General features: G+C 51.2%; 1 protein-coding gene across 3 annotated transcripts in view; it reads right to left on the reverse strand.

The window, feature by feature from the left end:
* The window catches only part of LOC140468517 (protein PAT1 homolog 1-like), a 50,093-nt gene that overhangs the window by 10,996 nt on the left and 19,874 nt on the right, over positions 1-19,223 (reverse strand). For all 3 annotated transcript variants that reach the window (XM_072564601.1, XM_072564603.1, XM_072564602.1), the window contains 5 exons: positions 18,986-19,093; positions 17,472-17,549; positions 10,146-10,321; positions 5,375-5,470; positions 2,585-2,765 (listed from right to left, as the gene is read on the reverse strand). In XM_072564601.1, the coding sequence (XP_072420702.1) occupies positions 2,585-2,765; positions 5,375-5,470; positions 10,146-10,321; positions 17,472-17,549; positions 18,986-19,093 (639 nt within the window). The remainder of the gene's footprint in view (positions 1-2,584; positions 2,766-5,374; positions 5,471-10,145; positions 10,322-17,471; positions 17,550-18,985; positions 19,094-19,223) is intronic.

Genomic DNA, 19,223 nt, shown 5'->3' on the forward strand with positions numbered 1-19,223 from the left:
TATCCCAATCCAATCTGTTCCCACCTGCCAGCACCCAGCCCATATTCCCTCCAAACCCTTCCCATTCATATACCCATCCAAATGCCTTTCAATTATACCCCCCCCCCCAAAAAAAACGCAAACTCCAATCAGCTTTGAATTGAGCATATTGACAATGTTAAAAGCAAATGACACAATCCGATGCCTAAGGGGTATACAACTGGGGAAAATTGAACAGTTGAGAGAGGACTGCCAAAAGACCAACAGATGTAGGCTGCCAGTCACAACTCTCTGGGAGGCACCTGTCCAGAGAAGGAGTTTGCACAGAAAGAAAAAAAAAATCGATTTGGACCTTGAGAGCAAATCTACAGAGGAAGACACAGAGAGAGGATTCGACAGCTGCCTGGTTTTAAAATTTGAATTTTTGGTAAATCTTACTATGGGTTTTATCGGTCGAGTACCACAGAAGGAAAAGTAAAAGCTAGGTTCGAGGAAGGAGCTGTAAATAGTTGTTAGTTAATTATTCTCAGTTAATTATTCTCAGAAACAAAGTTGTTAATTTTTAAATAGTTCCCGGCGTTTATCAAATGTTCACAGATTACTGCATGGGGGAAATCTTTTCTGTGTTGTTGGTTTAAATTCAGCGGACGGTGGGGGGTGGGGGTTACCCTGTGTTGTAACAGGAGGCCATTCAGCCCCTCAAGCCTGCTCCACCATTCGGTAAGATCATGGCTGACCCATGGCCCATCTTGGGCGCAGATACCTCGATACGTTAGCTTAATAATAAACACATGCCTCAGATTTAAACGGAACAACACAATTTGCATCGACTGCTGTTCTGAACCTCTCCTAGATTTCACTTGTCTAAGTGCTTTCTCACATCTCTTCTGAATGGCCTCGCTGTTCGACCAGACCCCCTACACCTCGAATCTTCAACCAGTGTCAGAGTCATACAGCACCCTTCGGTCCAACTCATCCATGCCGACCAATAACCTAAATTCATCAACTCCAATTTGCCAGCATCTGGCCCCTACCCCTTCCAACCTTTCCTATCCATATGCCTGTTGAAATGTATTTTAAATGTTGCAATTGTCCTCGCCTCCACCACTTCCTCTGGCAGTTCATTCCATACACACACCACCCTGTGTGTGAAAACGTTGCCCCTTAAGGTCCTTTTCCCCTCTCACCCTCAACCTATGCCCTCTAGTTTTGGACTCCCCCAGCCCTTGGCCTATTTATCCTATCCATGCCCCTCATGATTTCATAAACCTCTATAAGGTCACTCGTCAGCCTCCGACGCTCCAGTGAAAACAGCCCCAGCCTATTCATCCTCTTCCTATAGCTCAAACCCTCCAACCCCAGGCAACAACCAAAAATACTTTGTCTTTATCCACCCTGTCTTTCCCAGTTCATATCCTGAAGACCTCGAATGAATCATCCCTTAACCATCTATATTCGAGAGTATGAAGGCCTCATCATTCCTCACGAATTTAACCCCCTGATCCTTGTAAAGCTGTGCTGAGCACCAGCCAGGACCAGCTTCACCCATTCCCTTTCCATCCCCCACATATTTTGTCACATAGCACTGGCTTCAACCTTGGTCATTCACAGCTCCTAATCTCCCGAAAATCTCTCTATGCACGGTCATTATCACCTCTTTATTGCTACCTTTGCATCTGGAGCCATGACTCACCTTCTATTAGCCTCTCAATTTCTCCCTTTTTTAAAGCTTTGACAAAGGGTCAGTTCGACCCGAAACGTCAGCTCTTTTCTCTCCTTACAGATGCTGCCAGACCTGCTGAGATTTTCCAGCTCTTTCGCTTTGGGTATCCAGGGCCAGAACATCACCCCGATTTACCCTCAAGTCAGTGCTGGATTGATTTCTCATGATTATGTGTATTTATGGACTGTAATTTGGTCTCTTCCCCAACTCCAACCTCCTCCTAACGGTGATAGACCAGTAGAACATAGAACAGTACAGCACAGGAACAGGTCGTTCGGCCCACGGTATTGCATCAAACATGACACCAAACTAAACCAATCCCCCTTCTGCATGCCATTAGTCGATACCCGTCCATTCCTTGCATATCATGTGCTAATCTAAAAGGCCCTTAAAATGAGCCTATCATATCAGACTCCACCACTACCTCTGGCAGACTGTTCTCGACCCCGACAACAACGCTCCGTATAAAACAAAATTGCCCCTCACACCTCCTTTGCATTCCGCTCCCCACCCCCCCCTCACCTTAAAGGTTTGCTCCCAAGTATTTGACATCTCAACACTGGTAACAAGACTCTTGACTGTCAATCCTTGTCTATGAATCTCATAATTTTACATAATTTTTTTATCAAGTCTCCCTCAGCCTCCACCGCTCCAGAGAAAGCAACCCGAGATTTTCTCGCCTCCCCTTGTAGCTCTTCGCCTCTGATCCAGGCAGCATCCTGCTAAACCGCTTCTACCCCCTGTACAAAGCTGTCACATCCTTCCTGTAATGTGGCAACCAGAACTGAACGCAGTACTCTCAGTGCTGATATTCCTTAAGAAGCTAATCTGGCACTGAGCTAGCAACCCCCAAGTGCCAATAAGAGCCCACGCCCTCCGTACCTGATAGTAGTAATCGTCCAGGTAGGGGTCAGCGCTCTGCAGCTGCATCATTTGGATCTTGCTGACCCATTCCTTCTCACGCTGGGTCATCAGGTTGCTGTAGGGGTCCTTCTTCACCTGCTCGTGATAGCTGCCCCTGCTGTGCCTGTCTCCTCCAGAACCATTCTGACCTCTGTGTTGACTGAGAGAGAGCGAGAGACAGCGAGAGCAAGAGGCAGCAGCAGCGAGAGCGAGAGGGGAAGGGGCAGAGGGGGCGAGGGCAGCAGCGAGAGACAGAGAGAGCGAGAGGCAGAGACAGCGAGAGCGAGAGGGGGCGAGGGCAGCAGCGAGAAAGGCAAAGAGAGAACGAGCGAGAGGCAGAGAGAGAGAGAGAGAGAGAGAGAGAGAGAGCGCGCGAGAGGCAGAGAGAGAGCGAGAGAGCGAGAGGCAGAGAGAGAGAGAGCGAGAGAGCGATAGGCAGAGACAGAGAGAGAGAGAGCGAGAGGCAGACACCGAGAAAAAAACATAAGATGTGAAGTGTGCGCGAGACAGACAGAGGTGAAACAATCGCTCTGCGGATTGTGAACTTGACATCTGGGATGACACCATACCGAGGAACCTCGATTATCTGAACAACACCGCGAGGAATATTTTCTTCGGACAATCAAATGCCGGATAACACAGTTTAGTTAAGTATGGGGTCTTTGCAACCTTGTCCAGATAATCGGAAATTCAGACAATCGAGGTTCCTCTGTATTCAGTGAATTGACTGGACTTGCAGCTAGTTCTGCATTCCCATGCCCCTTGGTGCTTCGGACCAGGCATTGATATGGCCACTTCACCTGCCCTGCTTTCTGAAAGGGGCAACAAATCCTACAGAGGCAACAATCCAGCAACGTTCTCACTGATCGGGAATAAAGTTGCAGGAAGACCGGTTTACCCATTCACTTGCAGAGTGCAAACTTCGGCATTGCAGATAAGTGAGGGATGGTAGGGTTCAAGTCGGTCCCTATCGATAGCAGTGAGGGACCTTGCCTTAACGTCTCAATAGCTAGTACATTATCCCAAGGATGGGTTTGTGGTCCAAGGTGGGGGGTAAAAATCCAGGCTAGTGCATCGAACACCCAAGGCAGGTCTAGCATGGGGTGAGATTGAGAGCCAAGTTCCTTCTGCACTGTGTGATCAAACCATCCCAAGACAGTTCTAGCATGGGGTGAGGCAGAAAGCCCTGCTCTCTCTACACCATATAATCAAACCATCCTAAAGCAGAGGCAATGGGGGATGAGATAGAGAGCCATGCTACGTTTACACTCTGTCATCAAACACTCCAAGACAGGTCTAGCATGGGATGAGACAGACAGCCAAGCTCCTCCTACACTGTCATCACACACTCCCAAGGCAGGGACAGTATGGAGTTAGAAATAAGGTCGTGTTTAGCGCCACACACTTCCCTCAATGTCCATTCAGAGAAATCTCAACAAATCCTCACATCATTCAAGACAACACTCCTGTTTTCTGATCAGTACAAACAAACTCAGTCCTTCTGTCTGTGGCTGGATTGGACCCAGCATGCTCGAGGGAGAGGGATTAAGTTTCTGACCTCATCACCCTTTGCTCTTTTCACCTTGCAAGGGTTCTTTCGAACATCGAGGAGAAAGTGAGGACTGCAGATGCTGGAGATCAGAGCTGAAAATGTGTTGCTGGAAAAGCGCAGCATCCAAGGAACAGGAGAATCGACGTTTCGTGAAGAAGGGCTCATGCCCGAAATGTCGATTCTCCTGCTCCTGGGATGCTGCCTGACCTGCTGCGCTTTTCCAGCAACACATTTTCAGCTTCTTTCGAACATCCCTGAGCAAGCCATTTGAACTTCCTTTTCAGACAGGGCAACCTAGACTCAGAACTCTTAAACCTGTGAGGTCCAGTTTCCAATCCTCTGCCCAACAGGAAACAAGTTGTCATTACTTAATCAAAACTCTTCTTGAATTTTCATGCATCAAACAAATCTGCCCTTTAATCCTCACTGTTACGAACAAGCCATACCACACCAAGAGCTGCACATGAACTGAAATCCTTCGAGCCGCACACCATTGGGGTCAATCTCCTCATATCCTGATGAAGGGTTTCTGAGTGAAACGTCGACTCTCCTGCTCTTCAGACGCTGCCTGACCTGTTGTGTTTTTTTTCAGCATCACACTTTTCAACTGACACTCAAGCATCTGCAGTCCTCACTTTCGCCTTTCCGCACCCTGTCAAAGCATTCGAAATCCCACTCAGATTCTGGTCCTGAACACTACCAGAGAATCTGAAATCCCTCACCACCCGGTGCTGTTCCGGTAACTTCCTATCGTGCCTTTGCTGAAGTCTGGAACTGGGAACCGGGGGTTGGGGGGGGGAGGGGGGGGGGGGAAGAATCATAGAATCGCTACAGTGTGGAAGCAGGCCATCGAGTCAATAGTGACCCTCCGAGAAACATCCCATTCAGACCCACCTCCCGACGTTGTAACCCTGCATTTCCCAAGACTAACCCACCTAGTCTGTACATTCCTGGGCACGAAGGGACAATTTAGCATGGCCAATGCACCCTAACCTGCACATCCCTGGGCACTATGGGACAATTTAGCATGGCCAATTCGCCTAGCCTGCCCAGCTTTGGACTGTGGGAGGAAGCTGGAGGACCTGGAGGAATCCCACGCAGACACGGGGAGAACATGCAAACCCCACACCCGAGGTTGGGACCGAACCCGGGTCCCTGGCGCTGGGAGGCAGCGGCGCCAACCACTGAGCCGCCACTTCCTTCCGAGAGTCACTTACTTCCTGGAGTTCTGCAGCTGCAGGCGTTGGTTGAGGAGCCGTCGGTGCTGGGGGTGGAGGTGGGTGGTGTCCGCCCGGAACATGGACTGGGAAGACCTGGAAACGTCGGAGAGCCGAGGCAACAGTCACTTGCGAACACATCATTGATCGCGGCCAAACACAGACATTTCACAAGCAGGTAGGCGTCAAACTGGGAGAGAACTTTGAAGAAGATTCCCACTGCCCCTGAGTGTTCCCAACCAGCGAAAGAAACACGTTTCAAGTTTGGTCAGTGACGTAACGCAGCAGACAATGCAATGCTCGAAGTTCCCAGAAACAGGGAAATGAGGTTTTCCACCGGGAAATTTGCTAGGGAAAAACCTTAATAACGATGTCCGGGCGAGTCGCCTATACATCCTCCTGGAGAGACTGTGGGATTTTTTTTTTAACCTGACGGGATACATACCTTGGAAGCTGCACGGATTTACAGACACAGACTCATCTGGAATGCAACTTTCTCTCTTGCTCAGGGGATGGTGAATGGCACTGGTTGGGTCAGTAAGCACTGGCTGCCCCGATCTGCCCTCGGTGAGGTTGAGGCAAGCTGCTTTCATGGCCAGCTGCCGTGGTGTCATTGCTGGACCGTCGTCATCCAGAACCCGAAAGGTAATGCCCCGGAGGTGAGAGTTCGAATCACATCCCCAGCAGATCGGAACGCGAGCCCATGAGTGGGAAACCATTGTCGACAATTCGAAATAAAACCCACCTGGTCACACTGATGCCCTTTCGGGAAGGAGACGGCCGTCCTTAGCTGGTCTGGCCTACCTATGACTCCAGATCCACAGCAACGTGCTCTCTGGGTAATAAAAACGAGCTAACCAGCGATGCTCACACCCCCATGAACGAATGGTAAAAGTGGCCCAAAAAAATAAAAACAGGCACAAACAGTGACACAGGCTTTCCCCGTTATCCGAAAGGGCAGCATTTTCACAGAAACTTTTCTTATGCCGAAATGGTATGAAATGAAGCAGGATTAATTTATGCGGGAAAAAATTCGCCTTTCTTTGCAAAAGCGAAAATACTCTTTGGATTTCGTTCGGTCAGCGAAAACAGATACTGATGTCGGTCTTTCGGAAAAGCCAAGTGGTGCAGAGTGAGCTTTTGAAAAGCGGGGGATCCCTGCAGTGGAAGGACAGCGGAGGTAATTTCCTGCATTAGTAGCCCAAAGGCCGAAAAGCACAGCTTTGGGAACAAGGCTTCAACAGTGACCAGGGAGCGAAAGGTTGAATGTTGTTAAAACAAAAACCCACCTGGTCGACTTCGGGAAGGGAAACCTCCCAGTCTTCCCTGGATGGGCCTACATGTGAATCCAGTCTCGCTGTAATGAGCTGGACTCCTTCGGGCCCTCTGAAACAGGCCTGACGAACCTTCCGTTGGGGATGGGGCTACAACACGGCCAGTCACCTCTCATAAACACGGCGGGAAGTCAAAATTCCCAGTCAGGATGGCCAGGGCCTTGGAGAGAAACTTGCAGGCTCAAGCTCTGAGGTTCCCAAGTATCGTCCTCGGTGACAGAAACGACATGGGAATGTCACGAGCTGAATTCACCATCCTGACTTCAAAATAAGTGGCCGCACCCTGCGTTGGGTGGGTCAAAATTTTGGAACTCACTCAAATGTGTTTGATATTTGCTTCAACATTTTATTAGCTCGCAACACAGACAGTGGGTGAAATTGCTCTCGCTGTCCTCCTGGAAAGGATTACATTCTGAAATATTCCCTTAAATGCCCACTCAGTCTCCATTAATCTATCCCACTGCTCCAGTCTGCCAGCATGTCTTCTTATCCCCTCATTAAGTTCACAAAATATTTGTCTTGGACTCCCCCTTCCTCCATCCAAACGTAATGCATTTTATGGTTGCTGATACACAGGGGCGACGCCAAATGAGTTAATTAATTCGCCCTTTCACATTGCACAACACCACGTTGAGTAAAATTTGCTCTTTGCTTGGCTCCTGAATGAAAAACCATCCAGGAAACAGTCATGAACTTGTCGTCTGGCACGATTTTCCTTCCTTGTTAGAAAGTAGCCATCATGAAGCAAGGTGCCATTTTGTCTTCTTTGGTAATCCATCCGACCGTGCGGTCACTGCTTCAAGGCGTGTACACCACTCCCACAAACGTTGCTAGGCTTCACTATTTCTCACCTCCACCTGAACCTGTCACTCTGTATTCGGCTCAGACTCTTATTAACTAAAAGAGCCTCCTACTGACGGGGGGGGAGGGGGGAAAAGAGAGGGCGGGGGGGGGGGAAAGAGAGGGCGGGGGGGGGGGGAAAGAGAGGGCGGGGGGGGGGGGAAAGAGAGGGCGGGGGGGGGAAAGAGAGGGCGGGGGGGGGAAAGAGAGGGCGGGGGGGGGGAAAGAGAGGGCGGGGGGGGGGAAAGAGAGGGCGGGGGGGGGAAAGAGAGGGCGGGGGGGGGGAAAGAGAGGGCGGGGGGGGAAAGAGAGGGCGGGGGGGGGAAAGAGAGGGCGGGGGGGGGAAAGAGAGGGCGGGGGGGGGAAAGAGAGGGCGGGGGGGGGAAAGAGAGGGCGGGGGGGGGAAAGAGAGGGCGGGGGGGGGGAAAGAGAGGGCGGGGGGGGGAAAGAGAGGGCGGGGGGGGAAGAGAGGGCGGGGGGGGAAGAGAGGGCGGGGGGGGAAGAGAGGGCGGGGGGGAAGAGAGGGCGGGGGGGAAGAGAGGGCGGGGGGGGGAAAGAGAGGGCGGGGGGGGGAAGAGAGGGCGGGGGGGAAGAGAGGGCGGGGGGGAAGAGAGGGTGGGGGGGAAGAGAGGGCGGGGGGGAAGAGAGGGCGGGGGGGAAGAGAGGGCGGGGGGGAAGAGAGGGCGGGGGGGAAGAGAGGGCGGGGGGGGAAGAGAGGGCGGGGGGGGAAGAGAGGGCGGGGGGGGAAGAGAGGGCGGGGGGGGAAGAGAGGGCGGGGGGGAAGAGAGGGCGGGGGGGAAGAGAGGGCGGGGGGGAAGAGAGGGCGGGGGGGAAGAGAGGGCGGGGGGGAAGAGAGGGCGGGGGGGAAGAGAGGGCGGGGGGGAAGAGAGGGCGGGGGGGAAGAGAGGGCGGGGGGGAAGAGAGGGCGGGGGGGAAGAGAGGGCGGGGGGGAAGAGAGGGCGGGGGGGAAGAGAGGGCGGGGGGGAAGAGAGGGCGGGGGGGAAGAGAGGGCGGGGGGGAAGAGAGGGCGGGGGGGAAGAGAGGGCGGGGGGGAAGAGAGGGCGGGGGGGAAGAGAGGGCGGGGGGGAAGAGAGGGCGGGGGGGAAGAGAGGGCGGGGGGGAAGAGAGGGCGGGGGGGAAGAGAGGGCGGGGGGGAAGAGAGGGCGGGGGGGAAGAGAGGGCGGGGGGGAAGAGAGGGCGGGGGGGAAGAGAGGGCGGGGGGGAAGAGAGGGCGGGGGGGAAGAGAGGGCGGGGGGGAAGAGAGGGCGGGGGGGAAGAGAGGGCGGGGGGGAAGAGAGGGCGGGGGGGAAGAGAGGGCGGGGGGGAAGAGAGGGCGGGGGGGGAAGAGAGGGCGGGGGGGAAGAGAGGGCGGGGGGGGAAGAGAGGATGTGAGAAGTGGTGAGCAGGGAGAGAGCGAGGATGCGCGAGGGGGGTGAGCGTGGGATGAGAAAGGGGGGAGGGTGGGGGTGAGAAAGGTGGGGGGTGGGGGTGAGAAAGGTGGGAGGTGGGGGTGAGAGAGCAGGGGGTGAGAACGGGGGGGGGGATCAGGAGTGAGAAAGGGGGGAGCGGGTGTGAGAAAGGGGGAATGGGGGCAGAGCGGGGTGAGAAAAGGGGGAGGGCAAGGTGAGAAAGGGGAAAAGGGGGGTAGCGGGGGTGAGAACAGGGAAGAGGGACGGTGGGAAAGGGGGGGCGGTTGGGTAAGGGGGGGGAAAGGGGGGTTGGGGAAAGGGGGTGGTTGAGAAAGCCGGGGTGAGAAAGGGCGGAGAGTGCATTGAGAAATGGGGAGAGTGGGGGTGAGAGAGGGGCAGGGTGAGAGAGAGAGTGTGCACCGAGAGAGCACATGGGAGAACGGGCAGGTGTGAGAGAGACAGAGTGGGGGGGGTGAGAAAGAGAGAGTAGGGGTGAGAGAACACAGGGATCAGAGAGAGTGAGGGGGTGAGCGAGAGAGTTGGGGGGGTGAGATAGAAAGCAGGGATAAGAGAGAGGGGGTGAGAAAGAGTAGGGATAAGACAGAGGCGCAGGGGTAGAGAGAGAGCGTGCGGGGGGAGGTGAGATGGAAAGTGGGTGCGAGTGTGAGACTAGGGGGCAAGAGAGAAATAGCAGATTTGAGAGAGAGAGCGGGGGGTGGATGATAGAGTGAGCGGGGGGTGGATGAGAGAGCAGGGTCGGAGGATGAGCACGGGGTGGTGCAGGGAGGGGAGGAAGTCTGGAGCTGAGCTAGCCCTGAAGCCACAGTTAGTCGGGCGATTAACTTGGAGGAATGTACAGGGGGGCCACAGCTGGAGGGGCGCAGAAAGACGGAAGAGGGAGGAGTCGGAGTCCAGCGGAGAGTGGAACAGAGAGCTGGAGCACTGGAACCAAGGTGTGACCCGAACAGTCAGTGAGCATTGACAAGGGACTGAGTTCAGAAACAAACTGAGACGAGACTGCGTGCGGAACGGGAAGCCGGCTGGTGGAGGGCTGAGCTGAGTTGATCGATGGGCAGCCTTCAAATATTCCTCCACAGCTGGGCACTGAACAAACGGGGCGCAAACCAAATCGCCCTCGTGGGATCGTCGCGGAAAGAATCCCACCTCCCCTCCCCAGGCCCACGGTACCTGATGCTCTGGAGCTGTCCTGTCGCTGCTGGGCTGAAATACGGCTGGAAACCAGTGATGGGCGGCATCATCTGTCCTATCCTGCTCTGCAGCAGATTGGTGTTCATTACCGTCAGCGGGCTGCCCATTAACCCTGGGACCCGGGCAAAGTGGCTGGGTGACATCCTTCCTGTTTGCTGTGGTGGGAATAAACAAGGCACAAGGTCAAACACAAGAGACACCGAGGGTCAGGTCTGCACCGGGCAGGGGGAGGTCAACAAGACACAATGTCAAACATTAACCCCGAAAATCGCGCCCGCCTGACTCAGCCGAGGAAGGGTCACTGATTTCTCTCCACAGATGCTGACAGATCAGCTGAGCTTTGGCAGCAATTCCTGTTCCTGTTTCTGACTTTCAGCATCTGCACTTCTTTCAGCTCTGATGAAGGGATAAGAACAGGCTACTTTTCCCTCTGGAGACTGTTCCGCTATTTAAAACGATGGCTGCTGATCAATTAAAAACCCACCCCGACCCGAGAAAACATTTCAAGGTTCTGCATCCACTGTCTGGCGATGAAGCTTCACAGAATGCCCTCCACTCGCAAAAAGGTCCTGTCAGATCAGGTAGCAGCAAATGTGATAACTCCCTTTAAGAAAGGATGGTGTCCCAAAGAAGGAAACCACAAACTGTAAGCTTGACAGTGCTGACTATTCCAGACTCTCATCTTTTTTTTAATAGATGCTCCATAGCAGGCATCCTGTTTCGATGCTTCATGTTTTGGCACAGCAAGTGGTCTGCCCAGGACTGGAAGAAACTACAAGAGCCCAGTCCATAACACATGCCAACCTTCCAGCCATCAACTCGACCTACACTGCTCATTGCTTCAGGAAGGCAGCCAACATCAAAGACCCCTCCCCACCCCAGTGAGAGGCTCTCCCAACCTCTTCTGACAGGCAGAAGATACAAAGCTTCTACCAACAGGTTCAAGGACAGCTTCTTCCCCGCTATTATTAGACTTTTGAATGGATCTCTCAAAGTTTAAACTTAATGTTGATCTCGTTCTCTGTGCACCTTCTCTGCAGCCGTCTTCCTTGCTCTGTTGCTTTACCCTCAGGTACTTTGCGCGGTACGATCTGCTTGTACAAAACAAAACTTCGCACTGTGCCTGGTACATGTGACAATAACAAATCAAATCAGTCATTTTCCCCTATTCCAGATGTACTGAGACACGGTCACTCACTGCAATGGATTGGAGGGGGGGGGGGGGGAGGAAAACTGGGCCAACAAGGGACAACAGGAGGCCATTCGGCCCTTTGAGCCTGCTCTGCCATTCAACAAAATCATACTTTATCTGATTTTGAACACAACTCAACATTTGTGACAATCTTTTATCCCCTTGGTAACCAAAAAAACCATCTCTGCCTTCGTATTATTGAAAGATTCTGCATCTGCTACCTTTTGAGGAAATGGAACTCCAAACGCACTCTTCCATTTGAGACAGAGAGAGAAGAAAAGATATTTCTTCGTCTCCGCGTTAAATGGGTGGCTTCCTATTTTTAAAATGATGCTCCTCCAGAAGAGGAAACTCTCTTTCAACATCCATTTCGTGGAGCTTTTAGATAGAGTTACAGGCAAGCCAATTCTTTTTTTTTTAATTCTGCCTGCATTTTGACTGCAGTGTAAAAAAAAAAGCGCGCTTTGCTTAAAGTATGACCAATCAAACTGCGTTTGGAACGCAACACCTTACACTTCCCTTTAAGATAAGAAAAAGTTGAGACTGGACGATCTTCTGAACACATTTTGCGAGGGTTTGGTCTGGTCCACAACACTGTCTTGGAGAAAAAGGCCAGATAGTCTGGGCTTGTGTCCATTCATGTTCACAAGAACGAGCAGTGATCTTCCTCAGAAGTGCAACATCCTGAGGGACCTTGATCGAACAGATACAGAAACATCACCTCCCCCCACTTGTGCAGTGACGAGAACTGAGGGGGTCGGGAGCAAGGGACACAGTTTGACAAATCCAGGGGTCTCCCATTTAAGATGGGCAAGACAAAAGCTTGTTCCTCGCACAGGGTGGCGAAACTTGGGAACTTCCTTCGACAGGAAACCTCGGAGACAGGGGCACTGCACATTTTTTACCACACAGGTACACAGACACTTGATACTTGGTCAACTGCTAGCTTGAAGGGCAGTCACCAACTGTTTCATGCACATGTGCAAAAATTATGATGGTCATCTCTTGGACACTGTCAAGCACGACACAGAGGGGATGACTACGAGGCTGCTGCTTCCCAAGGCAACGCTCCCAAATTTGGGACATGCCTGTAGGTCCTGCCAGGACAGCTACTAACACGGAGGTTGAATAGAGCAGTCTGTCTAATTTCAGTCTCTTTTTACGTTGGCTTTGATAGTGGTTTGATAAAACGGAGTGGCCAACTAAGCCAGTTCAGAAAGTGCTTAAGAATCAGCCATATTTCCACGGCTATGCAGACACCTGTAGGCCATACTGGGCAAGGACGGCAGACTTCCTTCGATACATCACATCAGTGAACCAATGGTTTTGCAGGGAACTGGTGATTTCACAATCACCATCAGACTCCGTTTTAGTTCAAATGCATCCATGCTGGGATTTAAACGCATGTCCACAGCACATTCACTCGGGTCACTTGGTCCACTTGTGACAGGGCTCCCTCAAGGAATAAATAGCAACTGGGTAAATGATGTTAACCAACGAGCTCCTTCAGGGCAAACCTAGTGCCCCCTAAGCACTGAGCCTCTTGGCTGTGCAGCCCTCCCTCAGCACTGACCATTGGACAGTGCGGCCCTCCCTCAGCACTGACCTGTTGACAGTGGGGCCCTCCCTGAGAATTGAGAATATGGGGCTTGATGTCCACTGGTGGGACATGTACATGAAGGACGGGTTGCACCTGAACTGGAAGGGTACCAATGTCCTGGGTGGAAGGTTTTCTTGAGTAGTTCGAGAGGGTTTAAACTAGTATGGCAGGGGGGTGGGACCCTGAGCTGTATACCGGAGGTGAGAGTTGATGCAGATGAGGCAATACCAAGAGGTAGACCAGCTCGTGGGAAGGATTTTCGTGGGAAGGAACCAAGGGATCAGTTAAAGTGTGTGTGCTTTAACGCAAGGAGTATCAGGAATAAAAGTGATGAACTTAGAGCATGGATCAGTACCTGGTGCTATGATGTTGTGGCCATAACAGAGACATGGGTTTCTCAGGGGCAGGAATGGTTGCTGGATGTTTCTGGGTTTAGAGCATTGAAAAAGAATAGGGAGGGGGAAAAAGAGGAGGGGGTGTAGCACTACTAATCAGAGACGGTATCACAGCTACAGAAGCTTCCATTGTCGAGGAAGGTCTGCCTACCGAGTCAGTATGGGTGGAAATTAGGAACAGCAAGGGAGCAGTCACCTTGTTAGGGGTTTACTACAGGCCCCCTAATAGCAGCAGGAAGATTGAAGAAAGCATAGCTCGGCAGATTTTGGAAAAGTGTGGACGTAGTAGGGTTGTTGTAATGGGTGACTTTAACTTTCCCAATATTGATTAGAACCTCCTTCCAGCAGAATATTTGAATGGATCTGTTTTTGTAAGGTGCGTTCAGGAGGGTTGCCTAACTCAGTACGTTGACAGGCTGACGAGGGTAGAGGCCATTCTAGACTTGGTGCTCGGAAACGAGCCATGGCAGGTATCAGATCTTGTGGTGGGAGAGCATTTTGGTGATAAGTGACCAGCACTGCCTCACATTCGACATAGCTTTGGAGAAGGAGAGGATTAGTCAAAACGGGAGGATATTTAATTGGGGAAGAGGAAACTATGATGCGATTAGACATGAGTTAGGAAGCATAGACTGGGAGCAATTGTTCCATGGTAAAGGCACTATAGACATGTGGAGACTGCTTAAGGAACAGTTGTTGCGAGTGATGAATAAATATGTCCCTCTGAGGCAGGCAAGAAGTAGTAAGATAAAGGAACCTTGGATGACGAGAGTGGTGGAGACTCTCGTCAAAAGGAAGAAGGCAGCTTACATAAGGTGGAGGAAGCTAGGGTTAAGCTCAGCTCTAGAGGGTTACAGGCAGGCGAGGAAGAAACTCAAAAATGGTCTGAAGAGAGCCAGGAGGGGGCACGTGAAAGGCTTGGCAGAACGGATTAGAGAGAACACAAAGGCATTTTACACTTGTGAAGAATAAGAGAATGGACAAAGAAAGAGTAGGCCCGATCAGGGATAGCATAGGGAACTTGTGTGTGGAGTCTGAGGAGGTAGGGAAGCCCGAAATGAGTTTTTTGCTTCTGCCTTTACGAAAGAAACAAACTTTGTAGTGAATGAAACCTTTGAAGAGCAGGTGTGCATGCTGAAATTGATAGAGATAGAGGAAGCTGATGTGCTGAAAACTTTGTCAAACATTAAGATTGACAAGTCACCAGGCCCGGACCAGATTTGTCCTCGGCTGCTTTGGAAAATGAGAAATGCAATTGCTTCACCACTTGCCAAGATCTTTGCATCCTCACTCTCCACTGGAGTCGTACCTGAGGACTGGAGAGAGGCAAATGTAATTCCTCTCTTCAAGAAAGGAAATAGGGAAATCCCTGGCGATTACAGACCAGTCAGTCTCACTTGTTCGTCTGCAAGGTGTTAGAAAGGATTCTGAGGGATAGGATTTATGACCATCTGGAAGAGCATGGCTTGATTAAATGCAGTCAACACATCTTTGTGAGGAGCAGGTCATGCCTCACAAACCTTATCAAGTTCTTTGAGGATGTGACTAGAAAAGTTGATGAGGGTCAAGCTGTGGATGTGGTGTATATAGACAATAGACAATAGATGCAGGAGTAGGCCATTCAGCCTTTCGAGCCTGCACCGCCATTCAATATGATCATGGCTGATCATTCCCAATCAGTATCCTGTTCCAGCCTTATCTCCATAACCCTTGACTCCACTATCTTTAAGAGCTCTATCCAAATCTTTCTTAAATGAATCCAGAGACTGGGCCTCCACTGCCCTCTGGGGTAGAGCATTCCACACAGCCACCACTCTCTGGGTGAAGTAGTTTCTCCTCATCTCTGTCCTAAATGGTCTACCCCGTATTTTTAAGTTGTGTCCTCTGGTTCGGCACTCCCCCATCAGCGGAAATATGTTTCCTCCTGCCAGAGTGTCCAACCCTTTCATAATCCTATACGTTTCAATCAGATCCCCTCTCAGTCTTCTAAACTCAAGGGTATACAAGCCCAGTCGCTCCAGTCTTTCAGTGTAAGGTAATCCTGCCATTCCAGGAATTGACCTCGTGAACCTACGCTGTGCTCCCTCAATAGCCAGAATGTCTTTCCTCAAATTTGGAGACCAGAACTCTACACAGTACTCCAGGTGTGGTCTCACCAGGGCCCTGTACAGCTGCAGAAGCACCTCTTTGCTTCTCTGCTCAATTCCTCTTGTTATGAAGGCCAGCATGCTATTAGCCTTCGTCACGACCTGCTGGACCTGCATGCTTGCCTTCAGTGACTGGTGGACAAGAACACCCAGATCTCTCTGAACAGCCCCTTTACCTAATTTGATACCATTGAGGTAGTAATCTGCCTTCCTGTTCTTGCCACCAAAGTGGATAACCAGACATTTATCCACATTTAACTGCATCTGCCATGCATCTGCCCACTCACCTAACTTGTCCAGGTCACCCTGTAATCTCCTAACATCCTCCTCACATTTCACCCTACCACCCAGCTTTGTATCATCAGCAAATTTGCTAATGTTATTGCTGATACCATCTTCTATATCATTTACATATATTGTAAAAAGCTGCGGTCCCAGCACGGATCCCTGCGGTACCCCACTGGTCACTGCCTGCCATTCCGAAATGGAGCCGTTAATCACTACCCTTTGCTTCCTATTAGCCAACCAATTCTCTATCCAATCTAGTACTTTGCCCCCAATACCGTGCGCCCTAATTTTACTCAGGGCTTAAGTTGTGTCCTCTGGTTCGGCACTCCCCCATCAGCAGAAATATGATTCCTCCTGCCAGAGTGTCTTATGGACTTCAGCAAGGCGTTTGATAAGGTTCCCCATGGTAGGCTCATTCAGAAGGTCAGGAGGAATGGGATACAGGGGAACGTAGCTGTCTGGATACAGAATTGGCTGGCCAACAGAAGACAGAGTGGTAGTAGAAGGAAAATATTCTGCCTGGAAGTCAGTGGTGAGTGGTGTCCCAAAGGGCTCTGTCCTTGGGCCTCTACTGTTTGTAATTTTTATTAATGACTTGGATGAGGGGATTGAAGAATAGGTCAGCAAGTTTGCAGATGACACAAAGGTTGGAGTTGTCGTTGACAGTATAGAGGGCTGTTGTCGGCTGCAGCGGGACATTGACAGGATGCAGAGATGGGCTGAGAGGGGGCAGATGGAGTTCAACCTGGATAAATGCGAGGTGATGCATTTTGGAAGGTCGAATTTGAAAGCTGAGTACAGGATTAAGGATAGGATTCTTGGCAGTGTGGAGGAACAGAGGGATCTTGGTGTGCAAGTACACAGATCCCTTAAAATAGCCACCCAAGTGGACAGGGTTGTTAAGAAAGCATATGGTGTTTTGGCTTTCATTAACGGGGTGATTGAGTTTAAGAGTAGTGAGATCTTGTTGCAGCTCTATAAAGCTTTGGTTTGACCACACTTGGAATACTGCGTCCAGTTCTGGTCGCCCTATTATAGGAAAGCTGTGGATACTTTGGAGAGGGTTTAGAGGAGGTTTACCAGGATGCTGCCTGGAATGGAGGGCTTATCTTATGAAGAGAGGTTGACTGAGCTCGGACTTTTCTCATTGGAGAAATGGAGGAGGAGAGGGGACCTAATTGAGGTATACAAGATAATGAGAGGCATAGATAGAGTCGATAGCCAGAGACTATTTCCCAGGGCAGAAGTGGCTAACACGCGGGGTCATAGCTTTAAGCTGGTTGGACGAAAGTATAGAGGGGATATCAGAGGCAGGTTCTTTACACAGAGTTGAGAGAGCATGGAATGCGTTGCCAGCAGCAGTTGTGGAAGCAAGGTCATTGGGGATATTTAAGAGACTGCTGGACATGCATATGGTCACAGAAATTTGAGGGTGCATACATGAGAATCAATGTCGGCACAACATCGTGGGCTGAAGGGCCTGTTCTGTGCTGTACTGTTCTATGCTCCATGTTCATAAATCAGAAAAACATTCGAGTGACTGACACTTGCTGTGTGTCAGGAGCCCTGCACCAGTGAGAGACAGGAGGCACGAACTGAGCAGAAAGACGGCAGTCAAGAGCGAAAGGAGATACAAAATCATGGCTCCCCCTGAGACATTCATTCTTCCGCTGCCATCATTACCTGGGCCGTTCCAAGTAGAAGTGGGTTCAGCACTTGGGTGACGCCGCTTTGGAAATGGTGGGCACGTAGTGAGGAATTCTACAAGACAGGGGGAAAACAACAAGTAAATGGTAAGGTCCACAGATACCCCAATAAGTTGTCCACCTAGTCACTGCCCCTCAACAATTCCAACCACACGTCCCACACTGTCTCACCGAGTGTTTTTAATTCCCACTGTACGCCACTCTGTCCTTGCCTCTTCCTGTGTTGTCCTTTCTCACTAATCTGCAATCATGGTCTTCCCTTTGCTGTTGTCTGAGCACGACCTTCTCTGAGGAAGGTTAAAAATTGCACAACACCAGGCTGTAGGCCAACTGGTTTATTTGGAAACACTAGCTTTCGGAGCGCCGGTCCTTCATTCAGGTGGTTCTCTGAGTAAAACTGCTTTCAGAGTCACACAGCACCAGAAACAGACCCTCAATCTTACTAGTCCATGACGCCCATAACCCAAGACCAAACTAGTCTCACCTGCCCACGCTTGGTCCATATCGCTCTGAACATTTAGATAATGGGCAGCACAGTGGCTCAGTGGTTAGTACTTCTGCCTCACAGCACCAGGGTCCCAGGTTCTATTCCAACCTCGGGTGACTGTCCGTGGGAGTTTGGACATTCTCCCTGTGTCTGCGTGGGTTTCCTCCAACAATCCAAAGGTGTGCAGGTTGGGTGAATTGGCCATGCTAAATTGCCCATAGTGTTCGGTGCATTAGTCAGAGGGAAATGGGACTGGGTGGGTTCCTCTTTGGAGGGTTGGTGTGGATTTGTTGTGCTGAAGGGCCTGTTTCCACGCTATAGGGAATCTAATCTAAATCTCATCTCATCTCATCTCACGAGTCAGTGAATAAGAAATATCTTTTAAACATTGTAATTGTACCAACATGCACCACTTTCTCTGGAAGCTCATCGCACACCAGACTGTACAAAATAAATTGCCCTTCATGTTTTTTTTCAAATCTTCTCGCCTTCAAATCACGCCCCTAGTTTTGAAATCCCCCACCTTAGGGAAAAGATACCTGCCGTTCACCATATGTATTCCTCTCATCATTTCATCAACCCTTGTACAGTCACCCCTCAAGCTCCTATGCTACAGTGGAAGGATTCCTTGTTTATTTGCCGTGTATCCCCACTCTCTCGCTCAGCAACCCCAACACCCCTTCACTCGCTTGCCTGGTCACCCCACGTGCACAGCCTCCATCTTGCCCTGCCACAACCAAACACTCTCTCCCACAGTACGTTCCGGACCGTTTTCTCCCTGCTGCCCTCCCAGTGTTGACCTCCTCTCGTCTCTCACCTGTTTCCGTGCATTCCCCCCCACCCCACAATGTGTGTCAGCTTCTCTCAGTTTCCCTCACAGTCACTTTGCAACCCCCTCTCTCACACTGCGCACTGCCTGCCTATGCACCACGCTCCCCATGATTGACCCAGCCGCTCTCCTTCACACACCGCCGCCTCCCTCCTCCGCCCAGCACAGCCCTCACCGCAACGTTCAGCAGTTGGGTCGGTGACATCCTCTCGTTGAAGGGCGCCGAGAATCGCTGGTGAATCGGAGCTCGCACGTGGACAGGGGTCGGGCACAGGATGGATGGCTGAAAGAGCAGAAAGGCATTAGTTACAGCCTAACCCGAAGGGGCACAAAGGGAAAACCAACAACCCCAAATGAGACAATAGTTGTAGCGGCTATGGGAGGTTGCAGCAACAGGGAGGGGTGTAGATGCC

Source organism: Chiloscyllium punctatum, chromosome 47 (assembly GCF_047496795.1).
Source record: "Chiloscyllium punctatum isolate Juve2018m chromosome 47, sChiPun1.3, whole genome shotgun sequence".
Classification (NCBI taxonomy): domain Eukaryota; kingdom Metazoa; phylum Chordata; class Chondrichthyes; order Orectolobiformes; family Hemiscylliidae; genus Chiloscyllium; species Chiloscyllium punctatum.